The sequence below is a fragment of the Apodemus sylvaticus genome, chromosome 3 (genome assembly GCF_947179515.1).
Source record: "Apodemus sylvaticus chromosome 3, mApoSyl1.1, whole genome shotgun sequence".
Classification (NCBI taxonomy): Eukaryota; Metazoa; Chordata; class Mammalia; order Rodentia; family Muridae; genus Apodemus; species Apodemus sylvaticus.
Window position 1 is genome coordinate 95786314 of NC_067474.1, and position 26125 is coordinate 95812438.

At 42.6% G+C, this 26125-nt stretch overlaps 1 protein-coding gene across 1 annotated transcript in view; it reads right to left on the minus strand.

The window, feature by feature from the left end:
* The window catches only part of Frem1 (FRAS1 related extracellular matrix 1), a 162139-nt gene that overhangs the window by 109411 nt on the left and 26603 nt on the right, over positions 1-26125 (minus strand). Inside the window, exons 2-5 of the mRNA XM_052176688.1 lie at positions 13344-13851; positions 9027-9121; positions 5821-6122; positions 4113-4309 (exon numbers count right to left, since the gene is read on the minus strand). Coding sequence (XP_052032648.1) covers positions 4113-4309; positions 5821-6122; positions 9027-9121; positions 13344-13592 — 843 coding nt within the window. The 5' untranslated portion in view covers positions 13593-13851. The remainder of the gene's footprint in view (positions 1-4112; positions 4310-5820; positions 6123-9026; positions 9122-13343; positions 13852-26125) is intronic.

Below are 26125 nucleotides of genomic sequence, written 5' to 3' on the forward strand. Positions count from 1 at the left end.
TGTGGATACTTTGATCCTTATTGGAAAGTGGATCAAAACACCCATGGCTTACAGCCAACCAATAGAATGAATATAGGGTCCCCAGTGGAGCAGCTACAAAAAGGACCCAAGGATCTGAAGAGGTTTGCAGCCCTGCAGGAGGAATAATAATATGTAGCAACCAGTACCCCCAGAGCTCCCAGGGATTAAACCACCAACCAAAGAGTACACATGGAGGGACCCATGGCTCCAGCTACATATGTAGCAGAGGATGGCCATTTCAGACATCAATGAGAGGAGAGGCCATTGGCCCTGTGAAGACTCGATTCCCCAGACTAGGGGAATGCAAGTAAAGGAATTAGGGGGGGGGAGGTAAACAGGGGGAGGGGGAGGGGATAGGGAGTTATTGGAGGGGTAACTCAGAAAGGGGATACCATTTAAAATGTAAATAAAGCAAATATCTAATAAAAAAGAAGAAAAAGAAGAAAAAAAGAAAGGACTTTCAGATAGGTAAAAATAAACTCATCTTACTGTATTCTGTAAGATGTGTGTGTGTGTCAGAGAGAGAGAGAGAGAGAGAGAGAGAGAGAGAGAGAGAGAGAGAGAGAGAATGTGTTACTGAGAATCAAATCCAAAGCTTTGCACATGCTAGGAAGACATTAACTTTTTAACTGACATAAACACATGAATAAGATGGTGGGAAAAAAATTCACATGTATCCATTATTACAGTAAGATAATTTATATTTCCTTAATCAAGAAAGAAAAATCCTAAAGTTTTGAGGAAAGGCTTAGTAATATTCACCTCACAGAAGAGACTTGGGATTCATAGAAAGATTGAAAGTAAGAGTGGAACCCAAGTTTATGATGTGGAATGCGACCAGAGTGGCCGCATTCTCTTGGTATCGATGGAACCAGGGCAAGAAGTACGGAAAAGGACAGTGCGTACAGCTGAACTAGACAGACTCCCCGAGACAAAAAGTGCCTGCAAGCAACATTATATTTAGTATTGTTCTGGTCAAACCAGTGTGGAGGAGAGCAGAAGTAAAGAGAATAATTACGGGAAAAGAAAGGCCCAAATTATCATCATTAGTGAAGATATAATTATGGTCTTTTGAAGCCCAGAGAATCGAAAATTTCTTAAAATAATTGAATTTAGGAAAGAAGCCAGATAAAAGAAAATTACACCAAAAAGTTGCTTTCCTATTTATCATCAATAACCAATGAAAAGACACCATTCTGTTCCTGGTAGTTCCAAAAGAACTTCTAGGGACTGGGTTTAGTAAGTGCTCAGCTCACACGGAGCCAAAGTTTCCTTTCTGCACGCATGTCAATGACATTCGTCGGAGGGAAGCGAGGTGCTCCTTCTGAATAAGAAGACTCAGCATGGCAAAGTACTGACAGCCGGCTCCTCCTAAAAGAATGTTCAGTTTGAATCTAGCACTCGTTTAAAACAACCTAGAGGCTTTAAAAATGACCTATTTGATTATTTATCTGGAACTCCAAATTAGGCAAGAATGGCCAAGAATGATGATGAAGGATGAGGGGTGTGAAGGACTTCACTGCCTCAAGCAGGTCAGGAAGCGGGGGATTCATAGTGAGACGGTTCCCCCAAAGAAAGAAGCACAGGGGAGCAGAGAGCAGAAGGCTGGACTCTTGGTCCTCTTACACAGCGGAAGGATTTTCTACTATCTAGTTTTGTAGAAACTTGTTTCAACAAAACAAGTACATATTTTTATCAAATAGTTCTGCAAATTTTGTCTATATGGAGAAAAACTATTTCTTGCACTTTACTAAACAATAAAACCTAACCTTAGGTGTTACAAAGACAAAGGTGAAGAGAATGCCTTAAAAGGCAGAGAAGATCGAATAAAAAAAAAAGAAAGAAAGAAAGAAAATAAAAATAATAAAGAATGAGAATACTAAAAAAATTATTAAATATTTTTAGTTATGTATAGTTTATAAATAAAAAATATAATTGGAAATTTAAAAAAAGGCAGAGAAGAAATTGGCCTGGGAGTGTTGCTCAGTGGGTAGAGCTCTTGCCTAGCATACATGAGAGTCTCCATGCAATCCCCAGGACTGATAATAATTAATTAATTAATCACAGTATATAATTATCTAATATATACTAATTAATAATTTAAATACTTATTGATTGATTGATTGATTGATTGATTGATTATTTAAAGCAGATGAATTGATGCCATGGGACAAAATGAGCTCTCAGGCAAACATCCCCACTGCGTGTCTCAATGTAAGACAAAATGGTTATCAATAAAGTCAGATTTATTTTCTTCCTCTATTTCCATGTTTTTAATGTTTTCCTTAATGAGCACACTGTCTTCATATCTATAAATGAATCTGTTTTGTGACTTGTCAAAATGACTATGTAGTAGGTTAAGGCTTAGAAAGCCAAGAGGTTCATTTAGACAGACAATCTCACAATGAAACTGACCTAAAAACAACAATAAAGCCTTTGACACAATGAGGGGACAATTATGAAAAATCAATCATAAAGAAAAATATCAGCTGTTTAAATGGAGGCACAAAGTAATTGGTAATGAAAGGGTTTCGTGACAAGCCAACCAGACAATATGTGCTAGTGAAATACAATCAAGTTTTGAGTGTGTCAACCATAAGACAACCACATAAAAACAGCAAGGCCACCACTGTGAAACAAGAGGCTGGCCCCCAGCATTACCTTAAACCCCACTATTATTGCACAGGTTCTTTCTGTTCATAGCTATTTACACTACCAATAATATGCATTGCTTAGCCTGTGTCAAGCTCTGTAGCAAGGATTTTATAAGGAGTCTCTCGTGTAATCCCCTCAGTTACTAAGAGTAAGGTTCCAGTGGCCTCATTTAAGATGAAGAAAGTCCAAAATCAGATGGCTACGTAAACATGTATACGACCACGTAATCTGGGCACCAGCTTCCATAACTATTAACGACAGACAGGGAAACCTAAGCTTTGAAAAGCTTCCCAGATGATTTGGCTGATCAGTTAGTCAAGATTCCTTCCAAGTTTCATTTCCAGACATCAACTACAAGATCCGTCGGTCTTGTTTTATCATTTTCTAATCTTTTAGGGAATCACCAATCCCTGGGTTTATTAGGAGAAACGATAATGGGATAACAGAAAATACTGCTGAAGGTCTTACCCACAGTCCCCTGGAACATGTCATATTGACATAAATATGGGTGTGTCAGCAGGGTCACTGCTTCCCCAGCTTCCCAAGCCCACATAGAATGTGCGAACACCAGAGTAACATGCAAAATAGTTCACAAAGTTTCGTCCGCTTTTGATCATCAGTTCAAAAACGCAGAGGAGGCTGAGGAAAATGAAGGCACAGAAAGATGGAGCCTTTGGGAACCCATCCCTTCAGCCCTCTGTTCTAAAGTCTGAATGAGCACCAAATATCGGCTGCTGCAGCCAAGACACTAGGCTGCCGAGCCTCTCTGTCCCTTGTGGCCTTACAGAGCAGACACCTTGCTGTCTCGGAGGAAAAGAGCAACACTAGAAAAGGGCAGAGATGAACGGTTTAGAGAGGGGAAAGAGGAAGAAGGAGAGACAGAGGACAGAAGAAGACGGACGAAGGAGAAGAGCAGGAGTCACATGGCCTGGAGGAGGCGCAGGTAGCCAGGGAGTTCACAGACCCGCAACAGAGCTTCGTGGGGTACTTTGGCCCGATCTAAGCGTGCAGCTTGTATTTATGTCAATCGGGTTTTGTGTTATTTGCGCGGGCATTTTGGGGTTGGAGATTTGCCGTTATAAATCTGGTTGATATATTACAAGTCTCTAGTGTTATAATTTTAGGGTGATCTGAGCGGTAGCCGGCTTTCCACAGCGGGTGGATGGCCTGGGAAGTGGGAGTGGCTTGGCAGCAAGCCGGCCATGGGGTTGTCGAGACCGCCACCCGTGCGTAGCCAGAATCAGCATGGATCATTTTTGTTTTGTTTGTTTGTTTGTAAAACTACACGCTACATTTAGGTACAACCTACAAGCCAGAAGTTATGCCATCAGCAGCCCTGGAACGCTTCTTCATAGATACCAGCACGGACACCCATTTAGAACTACTTTCTTACTATGAACCAGGTAAGGACACCAACGCACAGCTCCAAACTCTACCTTGTATACGGTTTTGCTCCGTCTGTCCGTGAGCTCCAACTGAACGGAGATGTAATCAATGTTGGGTGAAGGTGGTTGCACGTGTTGGTAGTGAAAGCCCGTCCGCAGGAACTCCTCACAGCTCACTTTCAGACTCGCCACCTGCTTCCATTCCAGGGCACAGCTTCCATCCGGGCACCTCAGTCCTGCGCCTCGCTCTAGAATTAAGACATCAGCTTGAACGCAATGATTGTAACCAACTTAAAATGCATCTTCCTGCTTTGGACACATCCTCACTGACTGCCCCAGGACACTTGGACATGCACCTCCCAATTATTCACCCATTAGATTGTCATTGTTCTGAAAGGTCATAAACTCCTTTTACTAAAAACAACAAAAACAAAAACAAAACCCCGTTGACCAGTTGTCTCATCAGGGTTCGCCTACCAAAAGCTAGGCTGAGAAAAAAATATTAAAGAGAGGTTCTGTGGTATTTGAATACCTCTGACACACATGCCAGTAGCTCACTGTAGACATTCGAAGCTTAGCCTCTGCTTCTGCTTACATTATACAACCTCACGTGGATCATCTGCTTGCTCACAAAAGGCCCACCTCCTTGCCCCTGGTGGGTCTTTTTAGCAAATGCTCCTTTAATCCTTCTCTTGCCCCTTGAACAAGTCTGTTCCGACGTTTTGAACCCAGAGCTATCCCACTCTGGCATCGGACTAAAGAGTCAACTTTAGCAGTCTCTAGTAGTAAGCTTCTGTTCAAAATCGAGATAATATTACAGTTATTTCTAGGTCTTCCCATGGTTGCTAGAACACTACTATTCAGATAGCAAGTGTCCAGAATGTACGGATTGTGTGTCTAACCCAGGAGTGCTGTAGAATATAGTAACTGAATGGATACTCTGAAGGGCGTTTCAGTCAGCTTCTGGATGTCAATCCTGGCTGCTACCTACAGTCTTCACTAGAATACAACCCAATAATACTCAGTAAAGAACACACTGTCACCTCTGCTGTCCGTTGCTATAATCATAGACAGAAACTCATGAGCACTATAATGGGCCAGCCTGGGCTAAGCACGCTGTGTCCTTACTCCCTCTTTACACAGCCCCGTGGAACGGTTGCTTTCTTCCCATCTAACAGGGGCTAAAACTATTGATAACTAAACTAATAAAGTACAAACATCAAACCCAGGTGTTTCTGATTCTGATTCCAAATCCACAGCCTTAACTAATCTATATTTTTCTTTCATTTTTTGAGTGTATTTTTAGTTTAATTTTAATTTTATTTTTTTGTTTTTTGTTTTTTGTTTTTGTTTTTTTTTTGGAAGTTAGGTTTTCCCCTCTACCATGTAGGCCTGATGATCAAATTCAGGCTATTAGGCTTGGAGGCCAGTGCCCCCACCAAGTGAACCATCCCCTTAGCCCACATGTGTGTGTGTATGTGTGTGTGTGTGTGTGTGTCCAAAAGAAATTGTGCCTCAGTATGACATTAGAGGTCAGAGGACAATATGGAGGAGTAGTCTCCTCCTTATCCTATGTGGGTTACAGACGTCAAACTCAGGTCAGGCCTTACCCACTGAGCCATCTCACTAACACTATAGCTTAGAGTTTTCAACAAGCTAAAAGCTATATTTGTTAAGCAGAACTCTTTGTCAATATGAAAGATGAGCACTTAGACATTTAATTGAGTTTTAGTAACCTTAACTACTAAGAGATACATACCTGTCTCAGAGAAAAAGCTGTGTGGCTGATCTCCACGAGGTCCCTCTGACTTGCGATTCACCACAACCAGCTTGCCGTGAGCTGGCAGCTGAGTCCTCGCTGGGTCTAGTCTGATGGTGCAGTCCAGATTGGCTGTCCTATCATAATCAAATTGGAGCAGGTTCTTATCAATGGCTTGGGATAAGCCATAGAATTCAGTCACTTCCAACACATTGCTGCTCAGACGGATGATGTTACAGTCTGGTTCCACAAGATAGACCCTCAAGAGAAAGGTTTCAATGAAGGTGTCTGTCTCGGTAAACCTGGAGAGAGAACAGGATAAAGGCCATGTGTACTGGTGCTCAGATTCTTCTGAGACTTGTACACTTATCCTAAAAATTGTCCACATGTGCCAGATGTGAGGATGTATGCTTCTAATCCCACCTGAAGTACTTCCTCCAGGAGTGTCACCTCGATGTCTGGGAGGTGAGAGCCAGGGTCTTGACATCACACCCCAAGACCTTACCACACCCCTTCCATTCAGACTCAGAGAAGGTCTTTCAGGCAATCCTGGCTTTTTAATAAAACCCACTGATCAGTTTTATTACCAGTTTGAAGAACAGCCTATGATACAGACTGCATTCGAGGCTAGCCTCGGCAAGATCCTATTACAAAGAAAATCAAAACCAAGGTAAACTAACAGCAAAAGCTGCCCTTCACAAACTGTGTACTTCAGATGGAAGTTGGCTCCATTTCCTCCTCTACTTTTGGCCTCTCCCTGTTCCTGTGGCTTCATCTCCACCTTTATGTCAATGGTTGTTGTTATTGTTGTTGTTGTTGTTGTTGTTGTCGTTGTTGTTGTTATTTTGCTACTCTCTCTTGCACGGCTCTCTTGCAAACCCTGCTCTCCAATTCCCCATCCATCCTAATATCTAATGACTGCTGAGACCTCAGAGCCTCCCTTCTAGCACATGCATAATTTAAGTGCATGAAGCCTGGGTTGAGTTTCAAGTTAGGCCTGAAGACGTACTGAGCACCAAGATCTTCTGCCCTTCAGAGACGCCTATTGGGGTGCTCGGCTCAGCACTTGCTGTGTTAACTAAGCGAATACTTATTATTGCCATAATACTGTATCCTGGACATTTGCAGAGTGACTGGTGATACGTCATCATGCTGTAGAAGTGAGAAAGGTGGTAAATGAGCATGCCCTGGCAACACAACTCTGACCTGATGAGTGTACTGTTGTCCAGCTGTGTTAATAAGGCCACAACATCACTGGAACCTCACTGTCCATCCCCTTTCACCAGTGAGGAAACTGAGGCACAGAACAGTCAGATAGCTTGACAAAGAAGCTGAAGAGATTCAAGGAAATAAAATAAAAAAACAAACAAACTGCTCCTGGTCCCTTCCCTCCAGCTTTTCTGAATGCTCAATTACAAGTGCATGAATCCTCAAAACCACGTGCATGACAGCTCCTGTAAGCCTGCCTTGCGCAGGTCCCTTCCTAATCTTCCTGCATGCTAGAAAGTCAAGGGGTCTGGAAGCCAGTAGGACACACCAGTTTTCCCAGCCTCTCCTGGCAAGTTCTTTGAACTTTATTCGGTTTTGACTCTAAAGTTTGGAAAGATCAAACACCCCTTCGTTCTGATGTTGTAGCTTCCTAGGGAATCCCTTGTGCCATGACACTATTTAAGCACAGATTTTTTTTTTTTTTTTTTTAGTGACTTTTGTTTAGTGGTTACAACTGTTATCATTTCCCAGTTGCCTCTCCTTCAGTTTCTGGCAACCACTAATCTACTTTCTATGTCTAAGAAACTACCTATTAAGATATTTCATATAAGCCAGACAGTGGTGGTGCATGCCTTTAATAGCAGCACTTGGGAGGCAGAGGCAGGAGGATTTTTGAGTTTTAGGCTAGCCTGGTCTACAGAGTGAGTTCCAGGACAGCCAGAGCTACACAGAGAAACCCTGTCTCAGAAAAAAAAAAAGATATTTCATATAAATGGAACCATATAATACTGGTTCCTTTTGTGGCTGGTTACTTTCATTTGACATAATGTTTTTAGGGTTAGCTCATATTGTACAAATCAGGACTTCATTAGTTTTTGTGGATGAATAATATTGCACTGTATAGTTTATACCATTCATCAATTCAATTCGTTCAGCATTTTATCTATTATGAATAAGGTTTCAGGGTTACTAGTGCATGACAAATACAGAGGGGGGCAGTCTCAGCCAGCCATTGAACTGAGCACAGGGTCCCCAATGGGGGAGCTAGAGAAGGGACCCAAGGAGCTGAAGGGGTTTGCAGTGCCATAGGAGGAACAACAATATGAGCCACCCAGTACTCCTAGAGTTCCTAGGGATAAAACCATCAACCAAAGAGTACACATGGCCCCACATCGGCAGCAGAAGATGATCTTGTTGGACACCAAATGGGAGAGACACCCTTGGTCCTGGAAAGACTTGATTCTGTAGTGTAGAGGAATACCAGGACAGGGAAGTGAGGGTGGGTTGATTGGGGAAGGAGAGATGGCTTATGGGATTTTTGGGGGAGGGGGAACCAGGAAAGGGGACAACATTTGAAGTGTAAATAAAGAATACACCTAATAAAAAAAGAAAGAAAGAAAAGGTTTCAGGGTTAGCATTTTGTGTAAGCTTTTATATAAGCATGGATTTTCCCTTATATATATAGATTGGAGGTGTTTTATAGGACCATTTTGTGAATCTATGCTTAATTTCTAGTTGACTTTAAACATACTTGTATTATTTAACATCTACAAGTAAAAAATATTGGGCTTCCTGTAACTATGCAGCTGGCAATCAAACTGAATGATTTCATTCAATCTTATAACAAATGTCTATCAAATTCTCACGAGGAACTTATATTTGTGACTTTTGTCATATTAATAGGTTGAACTTTCAAGGTTAAGTAATAGATTGTAGTAAAAGAAACCTCTGCATAAGACTGGAGGAAAACATAATGAAGGTAGTAATCTGTAGAAAGGCCCCAAGGAGGAAGAGACAAAACAATGGGACACTGGCTACAGTGGCTGCCTCCCCCACTCGGATCTCCAACTGCTGCTGAATACCTTTTTACTAGATTATAATGACTCCCGTGTGAAAACATATAGTCATAGGAAATGCCCACAGAGTGCGCAGCATAACTATCTGGCAGAAATAAAATAAAATAAATAATAAGAAACGGTTCTATGCCCACCACTCACCGGTAAAGTCGAAGCTTCACGGAGTCTTCGTCCAGAATTGGGCATCCATTGTGAACATACTTTACTTCGTTGGGAAGGAAATGACAATCAAAGACCTAGTTCGCAGAATAAAGAAATGACTATGAGAAACCCAGGGCAAAGCTTTATTCCTCCAGCCTTATAGCACCTCCAAAAGCATGATGTGACAGCTGGCGGTGGTGACACATGTGCAATCCCAGCCCTTGGAAAGAAGATTCAGGAAGATCTTCACAAGTTGAAGCTCAGCTTGGGTCTCATAGTGAGTTCAGGGCAAGTGTCAATACAAAAGAAACAAAAGCAAGGCTCCTTAGAGGGAATAGGGATCTTTTATTCTGGAACCATTTGATGTGATCATGGCTTGGTCACACAGATTTAGGTTATTCTAAATCCCATGTTCCTCCATGGAAGCAGTTTTACAGGCTTTCATAGTTTTACTGAACAAAAAAAGTCACTCAGTCAAGACAAGTTTAAAATACATTGATGGTACATCACAGGGGTGGTTATAGCAAGATGGGGGAAGACTGTTTGCTTGGTTTTAGCCTCAGATGTTATCTGATGACAGCCATAGCTTTGGGTTGGTATAAGCCAGTGGTCTGCTAAGTTAACAGATTTCAAAATATTTTTTTTCTATTAGTCACAGGTTGCGAGTTCCCACAGGAATGGCGACTTAATCTCTGGACTGACAACATCCAAGCCCTCCACACCGCTGAAGCTTTAGTCAATCAGTCTTAACAGACACAGCTTCTTCCCACGAATCTTGTTCATACCAACCAGCCTAGACTGTTTAGTGAGACTCCATCTCAAAAAGAAAAGCATGGGGGTGGGGAGGTGGGGGAGGAAGGTGTGACTGGGGGGGTGGGAAGTGGGGGTGGAGGTGGGAGGTGCCTATGTCCTACTAGTGATGTGGGTGCAAGTGTCTTCCTACCACCCTCGACCCCTTTTTTCCTATGTCTATGCCCACGCGCCATCTTGTTTATAGTTGTGTCTTATTTGGTTGATGTCTAAATTATAACAATCTAAACAAGCAAATTAATGAATTTTACATCTCTAAATAACTAGACATCTATAAACTATTTGTAAAAATATGCTATCTATTAAAATGAGTATTTATCCTTTTCAGGAGCTTGTAGCAATTGAATTAAAGAGGTCTTTCTGGATGTCTAGACAACACATTTACCAACACACAAACATATTGTTCTGTGTAGTTCTGTCTTTCTTTTTCAAATAAAATCTTTATGTTCAAAGATGGAGATACAGTGGGTGTGTGCTGGTGAGCCATGAGAGCCAAAGAGGATCTGCCATTGTCTCTCACTCTCTTACAAATTACAACTTTGATGGTTATGGAAAAAAAAACAAATGGCCAATAAGATTCAAAGACAATTTACTCTCCTTAAATACAGTAACAATTAACCTCATCACCTCACAAACAATCATTAAAGAAATGGTTTCCATTTCATTGTGCTGTGCTTTTAAGACTTCTGGTCCTCCCACTGCCCTGACCTAGGTGACAAAGTCCTGAGAAACATCCTTGTGTACGTCCATGCAACCATGCATGCATCCATGCATCCATGCATCCACTGCATGACTCCAGTGGTGTTCTTAGCACCTTTTATGGCCTCAAAGATTTCCAAACGACATAACCCACTCCGGGACAACATTCTCACTAGTAAGAATGAATTTCTATTCCTCTTTTGAATTGACAAGCAGAGAAAGATAAAGGGAAGCCCTTCCCATATCACTGACAAATAGCCATGGCAATAAAGAGACAATCTGCTTTGTTAAAAGAAACATCTGTTCCGTGTTTCCTAATATGTTTTCCTTTTATAAAAGGCGACAACCATGATTGACCATAAATTTACTAACTAAAACAAAAGAGAGCTAAATCCTTTTCTAATTACTGTCTAGCTTTGGTTTTTTCCACTTCAACTGCTTTTCAATTACAATTTATAATTAAATTGTCACACATTCCTGACTCATTACTCACTTTAATGACAACGAAGTAGTTCAGACTAGAGATGTTTTCCTAATGCTGTATTTCAGATTCAAAACCAGCAAGCTCAGCACTAAACCAAGGTGATTTTTCCACCCAGAAAATGTTTTGCCTTTCCAGGTGTGAGGTGCCACGAGTGGGGAAGCCCTGCCCTGAGATCTGAGACCGCACGCTGCCGTTGACCCGTCTACATGTCTGTCCAGGAGACTATAGAGACAGACAGACGGCACTAGCACGAACCCACGCAAGTGGCTTTCCAGATATGCAGTGGGAATGAACCTGTTGGTTCTAAGACAAACTTCAGTAATGAAATGAAAACACTAATTGAACAGATGTTAAACAAAGCATTTCTGTGCAAATCCCACAAAACTGTTCATTACACAGCAGGGTGTTGCTAATACAATAGTCTTGCTAGGAATGGGTTCACATAAGCCTAGCTTGAAGCTTACTGTTAAGCTCTATTAAGGAATAATGTTTATTTAGCTGTGGGGGGGATATATGTGCACTTCTGCACTCTGCCATGCTTAATTCAAAACAGAAATCCCTGGGAAGTGCTGGACTTCTCCAGCTCTACAAACAAGCATAAATTCTCCTCAAACCAGACTTTACCTGGGATTTTTTTTTTTTTTTTTTGCTAAAATTATCAGAATTTAAGATTAGGAAAAAACACTGGAAAGAAATAATATTTCTATAAACATTATCTATGATACACAGTAAGCCAGTAATGAAGTTTAGAGTTTTAATGGGCTACCAAGTAATAAATTCTAGAATGTACAGATTGCATGTCCACTTGAGATGTTGCAAACCCATTTTCTCTATCACATTTACTACTAGAAACACACATATATCCAGTACCACATTGGACTTTTTTTTTTTTTTCAAATAATCAGCAAACAGTAGATGACAAGAGCACTTGGGGTTGTTCTGAACAGTCAAAATTTTTCCAATCTGGTTGGGTATTTATTGTCTCTGTTGCATAATATCTTCCTAACACCTAGAATTTTGCCTTAAATCAGAGATCACTGGAGGTCCTAGGTCTGTAATAATCATATATATGCATACACACATATGCACACATATACACATACATGCATGCCTGCATGCACACATTCATATATGTCATCATGCACACATTTGCACATGCACACACACACATGTCATCATGATTTACCTTTGTCACTATAGGGTCTGCATATAACCTAAAATGTCTCAAAACTAATAGAACCCGATAAAGAAATCAGCCTAGTATTTGCTACCTTCTCTACAGATACTTCTCCTGCAGTGTGTGAGAGTCTAACCCTGTAAGGCTGGGCACAGCACTCCCTCCCAGCAACCGCTCACTGTAGACTTTCTGTCTCTGTCCCTGTCTCTGCCTCTCTCAACCTCTCAATATCCTTCTCTTTCCCAATCTCTTTCTCCATCTTCCTCTTTTCCCCACTTCTCTCTCCCCTTTCTTTCCCCCTACCCTAAAATGAAAGACCAAGAAACCTATGGTTTCCTTACATCCCCTTTTTTTCCTAACTGGATTAATGGCTGCTCTCTTAGGTCAAGGCACCTGGTAAGACACGGAAATCCTCTGAATGAGAAGAGACTCTGCACTGAAAGGGTTCTTGATAGCAGTGCATTGTTAAGAAAAAGTGTGCACATTGTAAGAGCTTAACCGTTACTTCCTATAATATGTTAATATTATTCGGATTAAACCGTGTCAGTGACAGACTTATCATCTGAATCCAGTCAAGAATATTAAAAAAGAACGAAAGGAAGGAAGGAAGGAAGGAAGGAAGGAAGGAAGGAAGGAAGGAAGGAAAGAAAGAAAGAAAGAAAGAAAGAAAGAAAGAAAGAAAGAAAGAAAGAAAGAAAGAAAGAAAGAAAGAAAGAAAGAAAGAAAGAAAGAAAGAAAGAAAAGGCCTGGCAAGATAACTGAGAGGGTAAAAGCATTTGCCACCAAGACCTGTTCACTCCCCATGGTTCAAGGGGAGAACTAACTCCTAAAAGTTGTTCTTTAGCCTCCACAAGCATGCCATGGCATGGCCATGTCCAGACACTCAAAATAAATATAATTTCAAAAGTATTCAAAACATGTGGTCCTCCTCTTTGACAAAAGCAATAGGATTCCATACCTGTGCCTTTCAACGCCCTAGTTTCAAATATACTACATACTTGTAACGATGGCTTCAGAGATCCTTTACCTATTCCTTCTGCATTCCCACACTGTACACACACACACACACACACACACACACACACACACGCACGCACACACGCACACACGCACACACATGTCTTAACAGAAATGAAATGTGACCTACCTGTGGAGTGAGTTTCCCAACCCTCTGGGTTATGGGCTCATTCATCACCACCTCCACTCTGCAGGCATCCTTCTCTTTAGGGATGGCAAACCTCAGATGCTCTCCTGACAGGAAGGCAGAACTACCCTTCATCACCCTCAGGCCCCGGTTGATGCTGATGAAGGTGGCATTGGCCGGGTCCAGGAGCAGCAGAAGCAGCTGGAGCAGCAAGAACAGAGACTTGGTCCCAGTGCCGCCTGGAGTCTGCATGATGCCAGGGCCAGCTCTATCCACAGGCACGGTCTGTTCAACAAAGCAAGGTTGCTGCACTTCCTCCCTGAGTGTCAGCTTGAAGTCCAGGGGGCAAGACCAGGGGTCCCGACAGTATGCCCCAAGATCTTAACATGTTCCTTCCATTCAGATTCAGACAAGGAGGCCTTTCAGGCAATCGGGGCTTTTTAATAAAACTCGATGATCATTCCTGACAACGCTGGCAAGATTAATGTGCCTCCCAAGTGCTTTCCTAATCCTGCAAACAGAAAAGGTTGGAGGAAAATGAGAGGGACCAACGGTTTGTGCAGCTATTGAAAGAACTGATCCTAACAAAGGGATCTTTCAGGTGGCCTCTGATTTCAGCTAAATTAAAAGCAAATAAATGGACTTGACCTTCAGGCCTGGCCAAAAGGCGAGGAAGCCAGTTCATTACTCCGCTTGTAGCTCTTGCTTCCGGATGCAGTGAACCTCAGCAGGGATGTTAACTGTGGTCCTGCAGGATCCCGGCCTGACTGCTCGAGCACAGAGGCAGAGACTGCTCTGAGCTCGGTGTGAGGGATGTGCTCCTTGCTTTCATTTCCCTATTTGCTAAGTGAGGGTTAACTTGTGTCCAGTAATCCGATAGCATTATTTGTACATTGTTTAAGAGCCCAGGTAATTAAAAATGAATAGAACCCGGCTAAGGAGTATGCCTAACAGTTGGTCCAAGGATCTCAGATGGGTAACAAGGTCACCTAAGAGACTCTTCAGTGGAAACTGGTGGAAGTGTTTTGTTTTGTTTTGTTCTTCTAAACAAGCATTCAAGTATTGTTTAAACACAAAAAGAACTATGAAGAGAGAGGTACGGTTTGACATGCACAGCTCTTGGCACTGTACGAGCACACATTATACCCTCATCTATAAGGCTGTCTTCATAATGTACTTGATCCACTCAGAGCTGGTTTTCTTTCCACAATACCATGGGTATTTTTTTTTTCTGTTCTTTAAGAACTGAGAAGCCAAAGAAAGAAAGAAAGAAAGAAAGAAAGAAAGAAAGAAAGAAAGAAAGAAAGAAAGAAAGAAAGAAAGAAAGAAAGAAAGGGAAAGAAAAAAGAAAAAGAACTGAGAGGCTTTTAAAATAAATGTATTGCAATGTATCTCTAAATCCAGGGTGCGCTTAGATGACAGTGGCCGTGTTCTATGCCCATGGAAAAGCTTCATGCCAAGCCAAGCACATGGTGGTTTAGTGGTAGAGCTCCTGCCTGCAAAGCTTACCTCTTCATATTTCAATCTTTTCCTACAGAAAAACTGGAGAATAAGAAAGTGGACGGGAAAGACATGTCATCGGGCATACACAAAATGCCCACAACACTCCTTCCCTCCGTATCGCTCCCAGCCCAGCACGATCTGCACAACAACTCTGTACACTCCATGGCCACCGCCAGACGCCCTAGAAGCACAGCGGCCAGTGGCATCAAAGGCTTTGGTGAGCACCTCAAGGGAGTAGAAATAAATATTATTTTGTAGACATGGATGCAATGGACAAGAAGTTTAGGTCACCTCTCATGACAACAAAAAACCTTGTAAAAACTCAACACTTTGACAAGTAGTTTTCTTAGAATCTGTGAAAGAAGTTTGAAGAGACATAACCAGTGGTGGAAAAACTCAGCCTGTTGACAATGTTGCAGATGGTGCATGGTTCTACATAAGGAAGGGCAAGGGAGTTGGGAAAAGCAGGGGGCTGGTAGGAAGCACGGCAATAAAACCCCGGGTATGCAGGGCTGTGGAAAAGCAGAACGGAATCCCCATCCTCATCTTGGGGCAGGATTTGCTAAGACACTGAGCAAGCTGGCCCAGCAAGCATTTCACCAAACAGCAGGCTTTTTTCTTTCCTTTTTTAAATTACCGCGTTTCTAGTTATCTTTACCACAGATGCTTTAAATGAAATGGTTTCAAGGCATTGGCTTCATTAGATCATGCCTCTGATTGATAAAGAAATGTGCTTGTGCTGATTTTACAAATGCCTTGTAGGGTCCACCTCTGCTACCTTAGAGGGGAATCTGTGCCACATCATTGTTTGAAACCTTTCACAGATGGCATCTGTCCTGCATCACCTGAGGGGGTGTAAGCTTTGCAGATCAGCCTGTTTTTAATGATGTCAGTCCTAAAATAAAGCTGTTCACAGACTCCCACTGACCATGCTGTCCACACTCAAGCTGAATTGGCTTGTTTGTGTAAAAATGCAAATTTGGTTGTGGAATTTTTCACAACAAAGTCAAATCTTTTCTACCACTTCCATTTGTCCTCCAAGATCTCACAGAAAAGAAAACCAGTCAGAGGGAGAAGCGAGGGGATAGAGAAAACGACTCTCTGGGATTTGGGCTAGCTCAGTCAACATGTAAAAGCTGCAAGGGCTGCCCCACGCAGCCCTTTTCATTGCCTCTTTCCACACAACTCTGTAATTTAAAAAAAAAAAACTTAAATGTATTTGTGAATATGTAGGCATACGTGTGGGCGTACAGTCAGAGCAAACCCTGTGGGCTTGGTTCTGGCCTTCCACCATGGAGTTCCTTGGGACAAGCTTAGACCCTCAGGCTAGCCTTTGCTCTCTCTCTGAGCATCAGCCCTCACCTGACGTGATTGGACACTAGGGTTCATTCCTTAGGCCTGTTCGTATCTTTCCTCAATCCACAGGGATATTTCTTGGAACTGAATTCTGTTTACATGCTAATGAGTTCTCTACCCTCAGAGTCATCCCTATCTAAGTGTGTAGCGAGCATCCCCTTCCCGAGTAGTTATACAATGCTCCTGGTCGCCCCTGGTCTGGCTAAGTTAATGAATGACAACTCCAACTTTTTGGCTGCTTGCATTTTGCAGCACTCTTCATATTCAGGCAAAAGCCTGCAGGTTCCAGTTTGTTCTTCATGCTAGACAGGTCCCAGGGCAAAAGCGATAATTCTAGCCTTCTGGTATCTGAAAGGCCTTTTCCCTTCAGTGTCTGAAGAACCTGTGACATTTTTTCATCCAATAGGATCAGGTGTAGGTGATAGGCGATTGATTATGTGACCCATTACAGAAGACTGTCTCAACCAAAGCAGCAGGCTCTCGAGCTGACCTTGAAGCAGCTGTGAGTTCTTCTGCCACAAAGAAATAAATTCTGCAGACAATCCGAATGAGTATCAAAGTGGATTTGCTTAGGTCAGTCTCCCCACTTGACTGCAGCCCAGTGAGCTGAACCCATAGCAGAGAAGCCAGCGAAACCACTAGTGGGCCCCAGACCAACAGAAACTGTGACATTAAACACTGGGATCGATCCAAGCTTCTACAGCTGAAGTAATTTGTTCAGAGAAAAATCAATAGTCCTTCTTCAGAATATATCCAGAAGCGAAGCACTACTTCCTGCTTTCGGTGTATCAGCCCGCTCGGGTCTCCATCAGCTCTGCTAACACCGCCATCGCCTCCTGTCCGAGCCTCCCCTTTAAACGTGTCTCAGTATCACCGCTGAGATCCCTAGAAAAAGTTGTGCACGCCGTGTAACTTCTCTGCTCAAAAGTCCCATAGTTTTGCATCTTGAATAAAAGCAGAACACTTGCTATTCCTACTGAGCTCTGCCGTTTCCGGTCCCCACTGTCTGCAGCTCTGCAACTCCACACAGGCGCACTAGCGTCTTTGCCTTTACTTAAGGAGTAAGATGAGTCTCCTTCCTCCCCCACAAAGGCTTCTCCGATTGCTGGTTCCATTGTAGTGAATACCACCCCACCCACACACTCCCACCCCTACAAGCCCCTGTCTCCCTCCTCACTTTCAAGCTTTCTTTCAAACATGAGAATTGCAACGTGGCTACACTTAGTTGTCTCATAAGAGGATCATCCCACATTCCTTCTCTGATTTGTTTTTAACTTTAGAACTAATGACCACTTAATCAATCCATACTCACTTGTATGTTAGTCCTTGCCATTTCCTTCATAAAGAGGTGAATTTTTAAAAGTTATTTGGATAGATCCCTGGGTGGAGTAGTCTCTGGATGTTCTTCCCCTTAGACTCTGCCCCACCCTTTGTCTCTGTATCTCCTTCTGTGGGTATTTTGTTCCCCTTTCTACAAAGGACCAGAGTATCCATACTTTGTTCTTCCTCCTTCTTGGGCATCATTTGATCTGTGAAATGTGTCTTGGGTATTCCAAGCTTCTGGGCTAATATCCACTTATCAGCGAGTACAAACCATGTGTGATCTTTTGTGATTGGGTTACCTCACTCAGGATTTTCCAGTTCCATCCATTTGTCTAAGAATTTCATGAATTACAAAATCCAGACACTATTGGGGATACCCACAAGTGCTGGCTAACCGGAACTGGATATAGCTGTCACCTGAGAGACTCTGCCAGTGCATGACAAATACTTCGGAGGACACTCTCAGCCAGCCATTGAACTGAGCACAGGGCCCCCAATGGGGGAGCGAGAGAAGGGACCCAAGGAGCTAAAGGGGTTTGCAGCTCCTCCCAGAGCTCCCAGGGACAAAATAGTCAACCAAAGAGTACACATGGAGTTACCCATGGCTCCAGACTCATAGGCAGCAGAGGATGGCCTTGTTAGACACCAAAGGGAGGAGAGGCCTTTGGTCCTGGATAAAGTTCTAGTCCTAGTGCCTAGAACAAAATATTGTACATTCGTAACAGTTTCTTAAATGAGTGAATAAGTTGGAGAAACAATTCCCTATATTTATTCATACAGACTATATTTTAATTGGTAAAAATGCTGTAAACTTTTTTTCTGACTGTGGTGGAACAAGCCTTTAATGCCCTACCTCACCTCAGGTGGCAAAAGCAGGTAGAACTCTGATTTCAAGGACAGCCTGGTCTACAAAATGAGACGTTGTTTAAAAAAGACGGAAAAAAAAAAAAAAGGAAAGAACCACCATCAGGAAAAATACTATCAGTCATGGGTCAAGATGCCAAGTGAGCTTGCTAATTTTTTTTGTCAACCTGCCACAAGCTAGAGTCATTTGAAAAAAAGGGACTCCCAATTGAGAATGTGCCTCTATCAGACTGGCCTCTAGGCAAGTCTTGCCTGGCATTTTCTTAATTAATGATTGAGGTGGGAGGGCACAGCTCACTGTGGATGGTGCCATCCCTGGGCTGGCTCTCCTGGGTTGTATAAGAAACCAGGCTGAGCAAGTCAGGGGGATGGAGCCAGTAGGTAGCATTCTTCCAGGGTTCATGGATTCCTGACTTGGGATTCTGCCCTGACATCCTTGGATAGTGAACTACAAACTATAAGATGAAATAAACCATTTTCTCCCCAGATTACTTCTGGTCAGGGTGCTTTATTAGTGATAGAAACCCCAAGACACCAAGTAAATTCAGCTACCAAAAATTATCAACTTTGAGTCAACTACACACCTACAACAACACTGGGATTTTTTGTTTGTTTGTTTGTTTGTTTTCTTTGAGTCAGGGTTTCTCTGTGTAGCCCTGGCTGCCCTGGAACTCACTCTGTAGACCAGGCTCAGAAATCTACCTGCCTCTGCCTCCCAAGTGTTCGGATTACAGGCGTGTGCCACCACGCCTGGCAACACTGGGATTTTTAACTCTGGAAAATGCCATTTTCTGAGACCTTTGCAGCCAACCAACCTTTCCCAGTCAGCTCCTCAAGCAAATATATGAAAAGCTACAAATTTCTCTATCCTGTGAACCCTAAGAAAATTGGGAATCTTTCCCCCAGAGACCAAAGCAGCTAGATGCAGCAGTCCTATGCTGGCAAAAGTCCAGACAAAGCTAATGGCATCATCAAGGAAGTGGCTGAACAGAGCCAACCTGCTTATTCCGTGGACTGTGGTGTGGCCATAGGCAGAAAAAAGCTGCATCTCTATATATTCACACACGTATATAGAAAGAAAGCTTCCTTAGGCTCTGTATTAGTTCGCCGTCTATTGCTATGATGAGCACCACGACCAAAGGCAACTTGGAGAGGAAAGGGTTAATCTAGCTTACATTTCTCAATCACACTATCATCAGAGGAAGCCAAGGAACTGAAGCCCAGGAGTGTTTCTTACTAGCTGGCTGCCCCCAGTTGGTCCCGTTTACTCTCATATACTACCCAGGATCACACTGCTCGACCTCCCACAGGGACGGAGACTGGGTCAGTGGCTCATTCTCCAATTATACCATAGTAGGTCCTTAGATGGGCAATAAGGTCCAATCTAAATCCTGATATGCACCTGCCAGGAAAACGAGAAAACTGATCTCATTCCTGAAGCTCCCTTGCCAGTGTCGTGCAAGGATCAGATCAGAGCTCTGAAAGTCTGGATTCTAAACTGGACTCAGCTTCCTCTTTTGAAAATGGGATCACCCACTCTGTTTTCCCATGAGACCAAATGACAGTTGGCATGAAAGAACGTTGGTCATAACCCCACGTGAATATAAGTTATCAATTACCGTAGTTTGCTTTCTACTCCTATGATTAGCACCATGGCATGACCAAAAGCAACTTGGGAAGGAAAAGGTTTATTTCAATTATAGTTTACATCCATCAAGAATGGAGGATAGGGCAATAATCTAGAGGCAGAGCTGCCTGCCCATGGGTGGCCCCACCCACAGTGAGCTGGGCTCTTTCACATCCATCATTATCAAGAAAGTGCTCGCACAGTCTTGCCAATCTGATGGTGGCACTTTTCCCTATTTCCCAGATGATCCCAGCTTGTATTAAGTTGTTAAAAATAAAAACTGTAATGAACATCTCAACACAATATGTATGAGCAGAATGAGAAAGTTTTCATTCTCGGGAAAGCAGAGTGGGAAGAGTAAGATCAACAAAAGTCAGGGTACATTTCTGGGCTTCCCTTACAGTCTTAAAGTAGAATGCAGAATAAGACACTGAAGTACAGCATTTCAAAATCAACCAGAGGCTATGCAATTGGAAGCATAGAAAGAGCCTAAAAGTAACACTTTACAAATTCAGTCAAAAAGAAAGTGCATCCTTCCCTCAGCAGAGCCTGAGTTGGCTGCAGAGTCAGGAGCTATTGAAGCTTATGGATGCTTCTGTGTTTTATTTATATTTTAATTAGCTTCTGTATGAAAAACACTCTATATTTGGTTTGGTTTTTCTTCCACTTCAAGACATGGCAAAGCAGAGGAGGGAAAAGACAGAAGCAGGTCAAAAAAGAAAAACAGAAAATAGCAAGGACTCTCAAAGAGTAAGATTTCATGTATGATGAAGGGTCTTTCGTCTTCCCAGACAAGATGGCGGTGATTGTCTTCTCCCTGATGCAGTGCAGTGTCTGATGGCAGACAGAATTACTTACCAACACTGATGAGAAGCCTAACACCTCTCCCGAATTTAGTTTTCTTGCTCTCAACATAGGACCAAGTCAGCTCCTCAGAATTCACCTGCCAGTGGCTTCCTTAGGTCACTATTATGGGTCCCCATGGATCAGAGAGTTACTGGGGTCCCTGGAGGGTTGAAATAGAAAGAGCACTGGGCAAGATTCCTCATGGGAGCTTGGAGCATGGCTCTGAGCCACGTCAGTCTTAACTCTGTTTTTTCAATAGAAGCAAATCCTGTCAGCTTGTTTTCAAGGTTCAGCTGTTACACAGTCTTTCAAAGTCCTCCTGTCTCGCCTGCAAGCCAGCTCTGCTTTCCCTGACCATTTCCACCACCGCTTGTCCTTCATGTGAAAAATCACATATTCTAAATATTCCCATACAAGCTGATTCCAATGTGTGAAAATGTTCTGCAAGTGTAAAATCACCCCGTGTTGGACTCTTTCTCATAAAAATCCTCAAGGGTTTCTTTCTCTAAACTTTCTTTCTTGGAAGTTGTCCTGAACAGAAGGAAGTAACTTAGCATCATTTCATTGATAGGGAAGATCTATGCGCTTGTATTTCCTTCCTAATTGTGTGTGGCTGAGCCCCAAGAGCTGGTGTTCTCTGTGTTGATGTAAACTCTTCTGGATTACTTTGGCACATCAAGAACAGCAGTGGATCCCTGAGCCCTGCAGCCTCTCATTGAGATGGAAATTCCCAGTGGCCAGTACCAATGATGCTCCCTGAGCAGAGCAGCAAGCACTGTAACTCCCCTCCGATCTTACAGTGGTGGTTACCTAAAGCATGGCACCCAACAGACCTCTGCCTGGCTGCAGCACAGACATCAAGCCATCACATGGCCTGGCTAATTTGGTTTACATCTGCAGAATTCGTATTTAGTCTACTATTCTCAGCAGCATGCTACACAGTTATTACCTCCTGATCGAAGATGATAAGTAGTTCTTTTTATCCTCCATGTGGGTGAGGCTGCCTGGCTCACAAGTTTATCGATGCTGAATCAATCATCTATCCATATCTATCATCTACCTATGTCTCTTATCTACTTACTTGCTTACTTTGATTTAGAGTCTCATGATGCTGCATAGCCTGTCTTCAAACACACAGTGAGCATCTGCCTCAGCTTCCTAATTACTGAGATTAGGACCATGAGCCACCATGGGCCACCAGGTAATACCAGACACCACTATGGGCCACCATGGGCCACCTTATACCACAATACACCACCACACACCACCATGGGCCGCCATACCTGGCTCTGACTTACAGCTGTCATAACATGTGCCCTAAGAGCCACTACAGAAGAAAATAAACCAATTAAAAAATAGAATTTTGTGTTAAAAAAAAAAAATAGCCAGCTCATAATCAGCCCGTCCCACCCATGGAAACATCCAGAGAGTCTTAGATCCTTGGTAAGAACAGGGAAGGAAGTCAACACAACCTTTCTACTCTTTTCCCCATTAAAGCCTTCCAAGTTCCAATTAGAGTGAACTTCAGCACTGCCTTGGGATTTTTATGGTGTTTTGGTTTTTTTTTTAATAAGCAGAGTTTTTTCTTGTGAATATTTTTCAAAAACAATTTATATAGATTAAAAACTTAAAAGTTGTATAAACCTAAGGCTGGCTATAATTGTCCATGGGACAACTGAATTGAATTCAAATCACAGGTGGTGTGAACTGGCCACCCGGGGCATTGAAATGTAAATGGGGAAGAGTCCTGGGAAGAGCTGGCCATCTGGTCATCGGGTGGCAGCTGAGGAAATGAAAGCTTAGCAGACCTTTGCCAAGGGCTTTGGATCCACTGCCCCTTTTCCCGGAGGTAAGGAAGGCTAATTGCCTCTTGTTACACGCCTCCCTCCGGGAGTGGGCATTCTAAATCTCCACAGGTCTAAAGGTCACAGCAGCAGTATGAGAGAACTGCCCAACTCAGGGCTCTCCCTTCCTTCATCCTGAGGACCTCAGTCCTTCCTGCCCACCCAGCCTTGAGCCATGTTGGAAACAGACAACTGGAAACAGGGTCCTCAAGCTCCTGCGCAGCCCCAACTGCTCCCGAGGTCCCAGGGGTGGGAAAGACGTACATCTCACCAGACACGGGATTTGCAAAGTGATTTTTTTTTTTAGAGAGACTAGAATAATGGGGAAAGAAAAAGCCTGAGAATTCCAAAGTTTTCTTTAAAGATATTTTTAGAATGCCAGTGCACATATTTGTGAGTTTTTTACTAATAACAGTTTTTGCTAAGATCTTTAAATTATATACTCTGTATTTTTAATTAATTTGCTTAAAATTTTCATAGAGGAAGCAATGTTATAGAATGAACCAAACCATCCTTTAATCTTTTCAGAGGCTGCAGTTGTGAAGGGGCTCACTGGCTTCGAGGCCTTCAAGCTGACTGAGCTGTATTGCTTATGCACATTTAGTCACTGATTCCCCCTAACACGCCTACAAAATAGTCCCTATTATTATCCTGATTTTATAAACTATGACTTCTAAGAGTGACCTAATAATCATAATAAAGCTAACACTTATTAATCAGTTAAAAATAATAATACCACTTGCTAAGCATATGCGTTAAGACAGGAGTTGTCCAGACGGCTCTCCATTGCCTTGCTTTCTCTCTACAGCTGTTTCAGGAAGTCGATGGTGATTTTTGTGCGTACTGGGAAAATTCAGAGTAGGTCACGATCCAGGGTCTTCAGCCTGACCTTGTACTTGTTACTGAAGCCAGTTTTGCCCACAACAGAACTCAGGCACTTAGCTGCTGGGTTCCACTGATTCATATTGAAAGAAATCTTTTTACTCTCCCCAGTTTGCTTCACGAGCCCTTGGGGTCTTTTATCTCCAATATTTAAACCTTTAATGATCTCCTTTATGGTTCCAAACAGCAATGGACAACTGTGCTCAGCCAGATTCACCACCGGAGGCAGCAGTGGGAAAAGGAACTAACTTATTTAAGAGCATTAATTAACAAAGGTGCCCCATCCCCCAACCCCCCACCCCTGTCTTAGTGTCTGACCCCTTATGCTGTGAGCAAAGTTTAAAGGCCTCAGAGCCAATGAACCTCTTCATAATTGCAGCCTCTTAAATGAATAAAATATAGGTTGGTTCGTCTTCTAACACTGCTTCCTCTGTGAAATACTTTAAGTAAATTAAGAACACAGAATATGTAATTTGAGGATCTTAGAAACCAAATAGCCCAGATAGTTACTTTATGTATCCATTTATTTGCTTTCTCTGAAAATAGTGGGGTTTTTTGTTTTAAATATAAAATAAATATATGCTCGTTTAGTAAAGATATAAGGAACCTATAGAAAAGACCCGTGGAAAATAATCAAGTTTCTTTGGTGGTGATGGTGGTGGTGGTTGTGGTGGTGGTAGTGGTAGTGGTTCTGGTGCTGGTGGTGGTGGTGGTGGTGGTAGTGGTTGTGGTGGTGGTGGTGGTTGGTGGTGGTAGTGGTGGTGGTGGTGGTGGTGGTGGTGGTGGTGGTGGTGGTAGTGGTTGTGGTGGTGGTGGTGGTGGTGGTAGTAGTTGTGGTGCTGGTGGTGGTGGTGGTGGTGGTGTGTGTATGCATGTGAGAGAGAATATGTATGTATGTGTACACACTATTTTATCATTAACTAGAACTGAAAGAGTTAACTCAGGAACTTTAGAAAGGTCAGAGGCTAAGTTACATTCCTCAGACCACAAAAGGGAGAAGACTGACCTAAGGGTGAGGATGCATTCTGAAGGACTGACCATTGGCCACCTACCTCATCCCCTATCAACCAATTAATTTAAAGGTAACACTGTTCTGCCAATCACATTGTGCCTAATGGCGGCTGCCTGAGAACTGTATAAAAGTCCTTTGTAACCTGGAGTGGAGGTCGCTCTCTCTTCATATGCAGAGGGGCCCTCGCATGCTAGTTTTTTTTTTTTAATAAAAATTCCTCATGCATTTTGCTTCGATTTCCATCTCCACGAGGTCCAGTAAGATAAGACTCGTGGAGTTTTATAGAACCACACTCCGAAGAGATGTCTTTCATCAGCATGGCATTCTATCACAAGCATTTTCCTTAATATTAAACATCCCTTGCTGTCTCAACCTGTGCACTATGTGCCCTACAAGGATACCTGGGAGTTTCTCTATTCACCTCTCTGCAGCACTCACATACTATGTGTATAGCCACACTATGCATACAGACACTTAGAAACAAAGCACTGGCTCCTGGCTTGGGTCCTCATAACCAAGACAAAAACATGTCATCTCTGCCTTTGCTTTGGCTTGACACTGAGTACATACTCACTCTAGGAATCTCTATCTAGAACCTGGTGATAACCTAATCAATCCCTTCAAGGTTGAAGGCACAGAGATACAATTCTCTTAACACTGCAGTCAGAACAAAATTGGAAGGCCAGGCTAGCCACCCCTTCACGGTGATTATCCGAGATAGCTGAGCTTCAACCTGGAATAGAAGCAGGCATTCATAAGAGTAATTGCATCGCACATGTTGCAGAACCAGATGCAAGACAATAATCAAGATGACTACATCTTGTCCAGGACTGCCAGATTATTCATAACCTCTTGACCTTTGCCCCCAGCTATTCTTCTGTTTAAATCTAAAGGTCAGATTAACCCCCCATACACAAACTCAGGGTTGCTAACTCCTTTATCTGTCCCAGGTTCCAATGTATTGATTAAATCTCCTTCCCCTGCTTTCTACTGTTCCTCATTCCTTCAGTTGGTATATAGTAGGATAGGTGACCATTTCTGGACTAGCTGGGTCCCTGAGCCAGGCTTCTGCCTAAAACTCTGGCTGTATTGCTAGTTACTCTAAAAATAGATAATAAATTCCCTTAAACTGGTGGAAGTACAAACTTGTACAAGTACTGTGGAAATCAATATGGTAGTTTCTCAGAAAATTGGGAATAGTTCTATCTCACAACCCAGCTATACTACTCCTGGGCAAATACCCAAAAGATGTTCTACCATACCATAAGCATGCTTGCTTCACTATGTTCATAGCAGCTTTATTCGTAATAGCCAGAACCTGGAAACAACCCAGATGCCCTCACCCAAAAAATGGACAAAGAAACTGTAGTAAATATGCAAGCAAAGAGATGGAACTAGAAAATATCATCCTGAATGAGGTAACCCAGACCCAAAAGAATATGCACGATATATACTAACGTATACGTGGATATTAGCCATAAAGTACAAGAAATACACGCTATGATCCACAGACCCAAAGAAACTATTT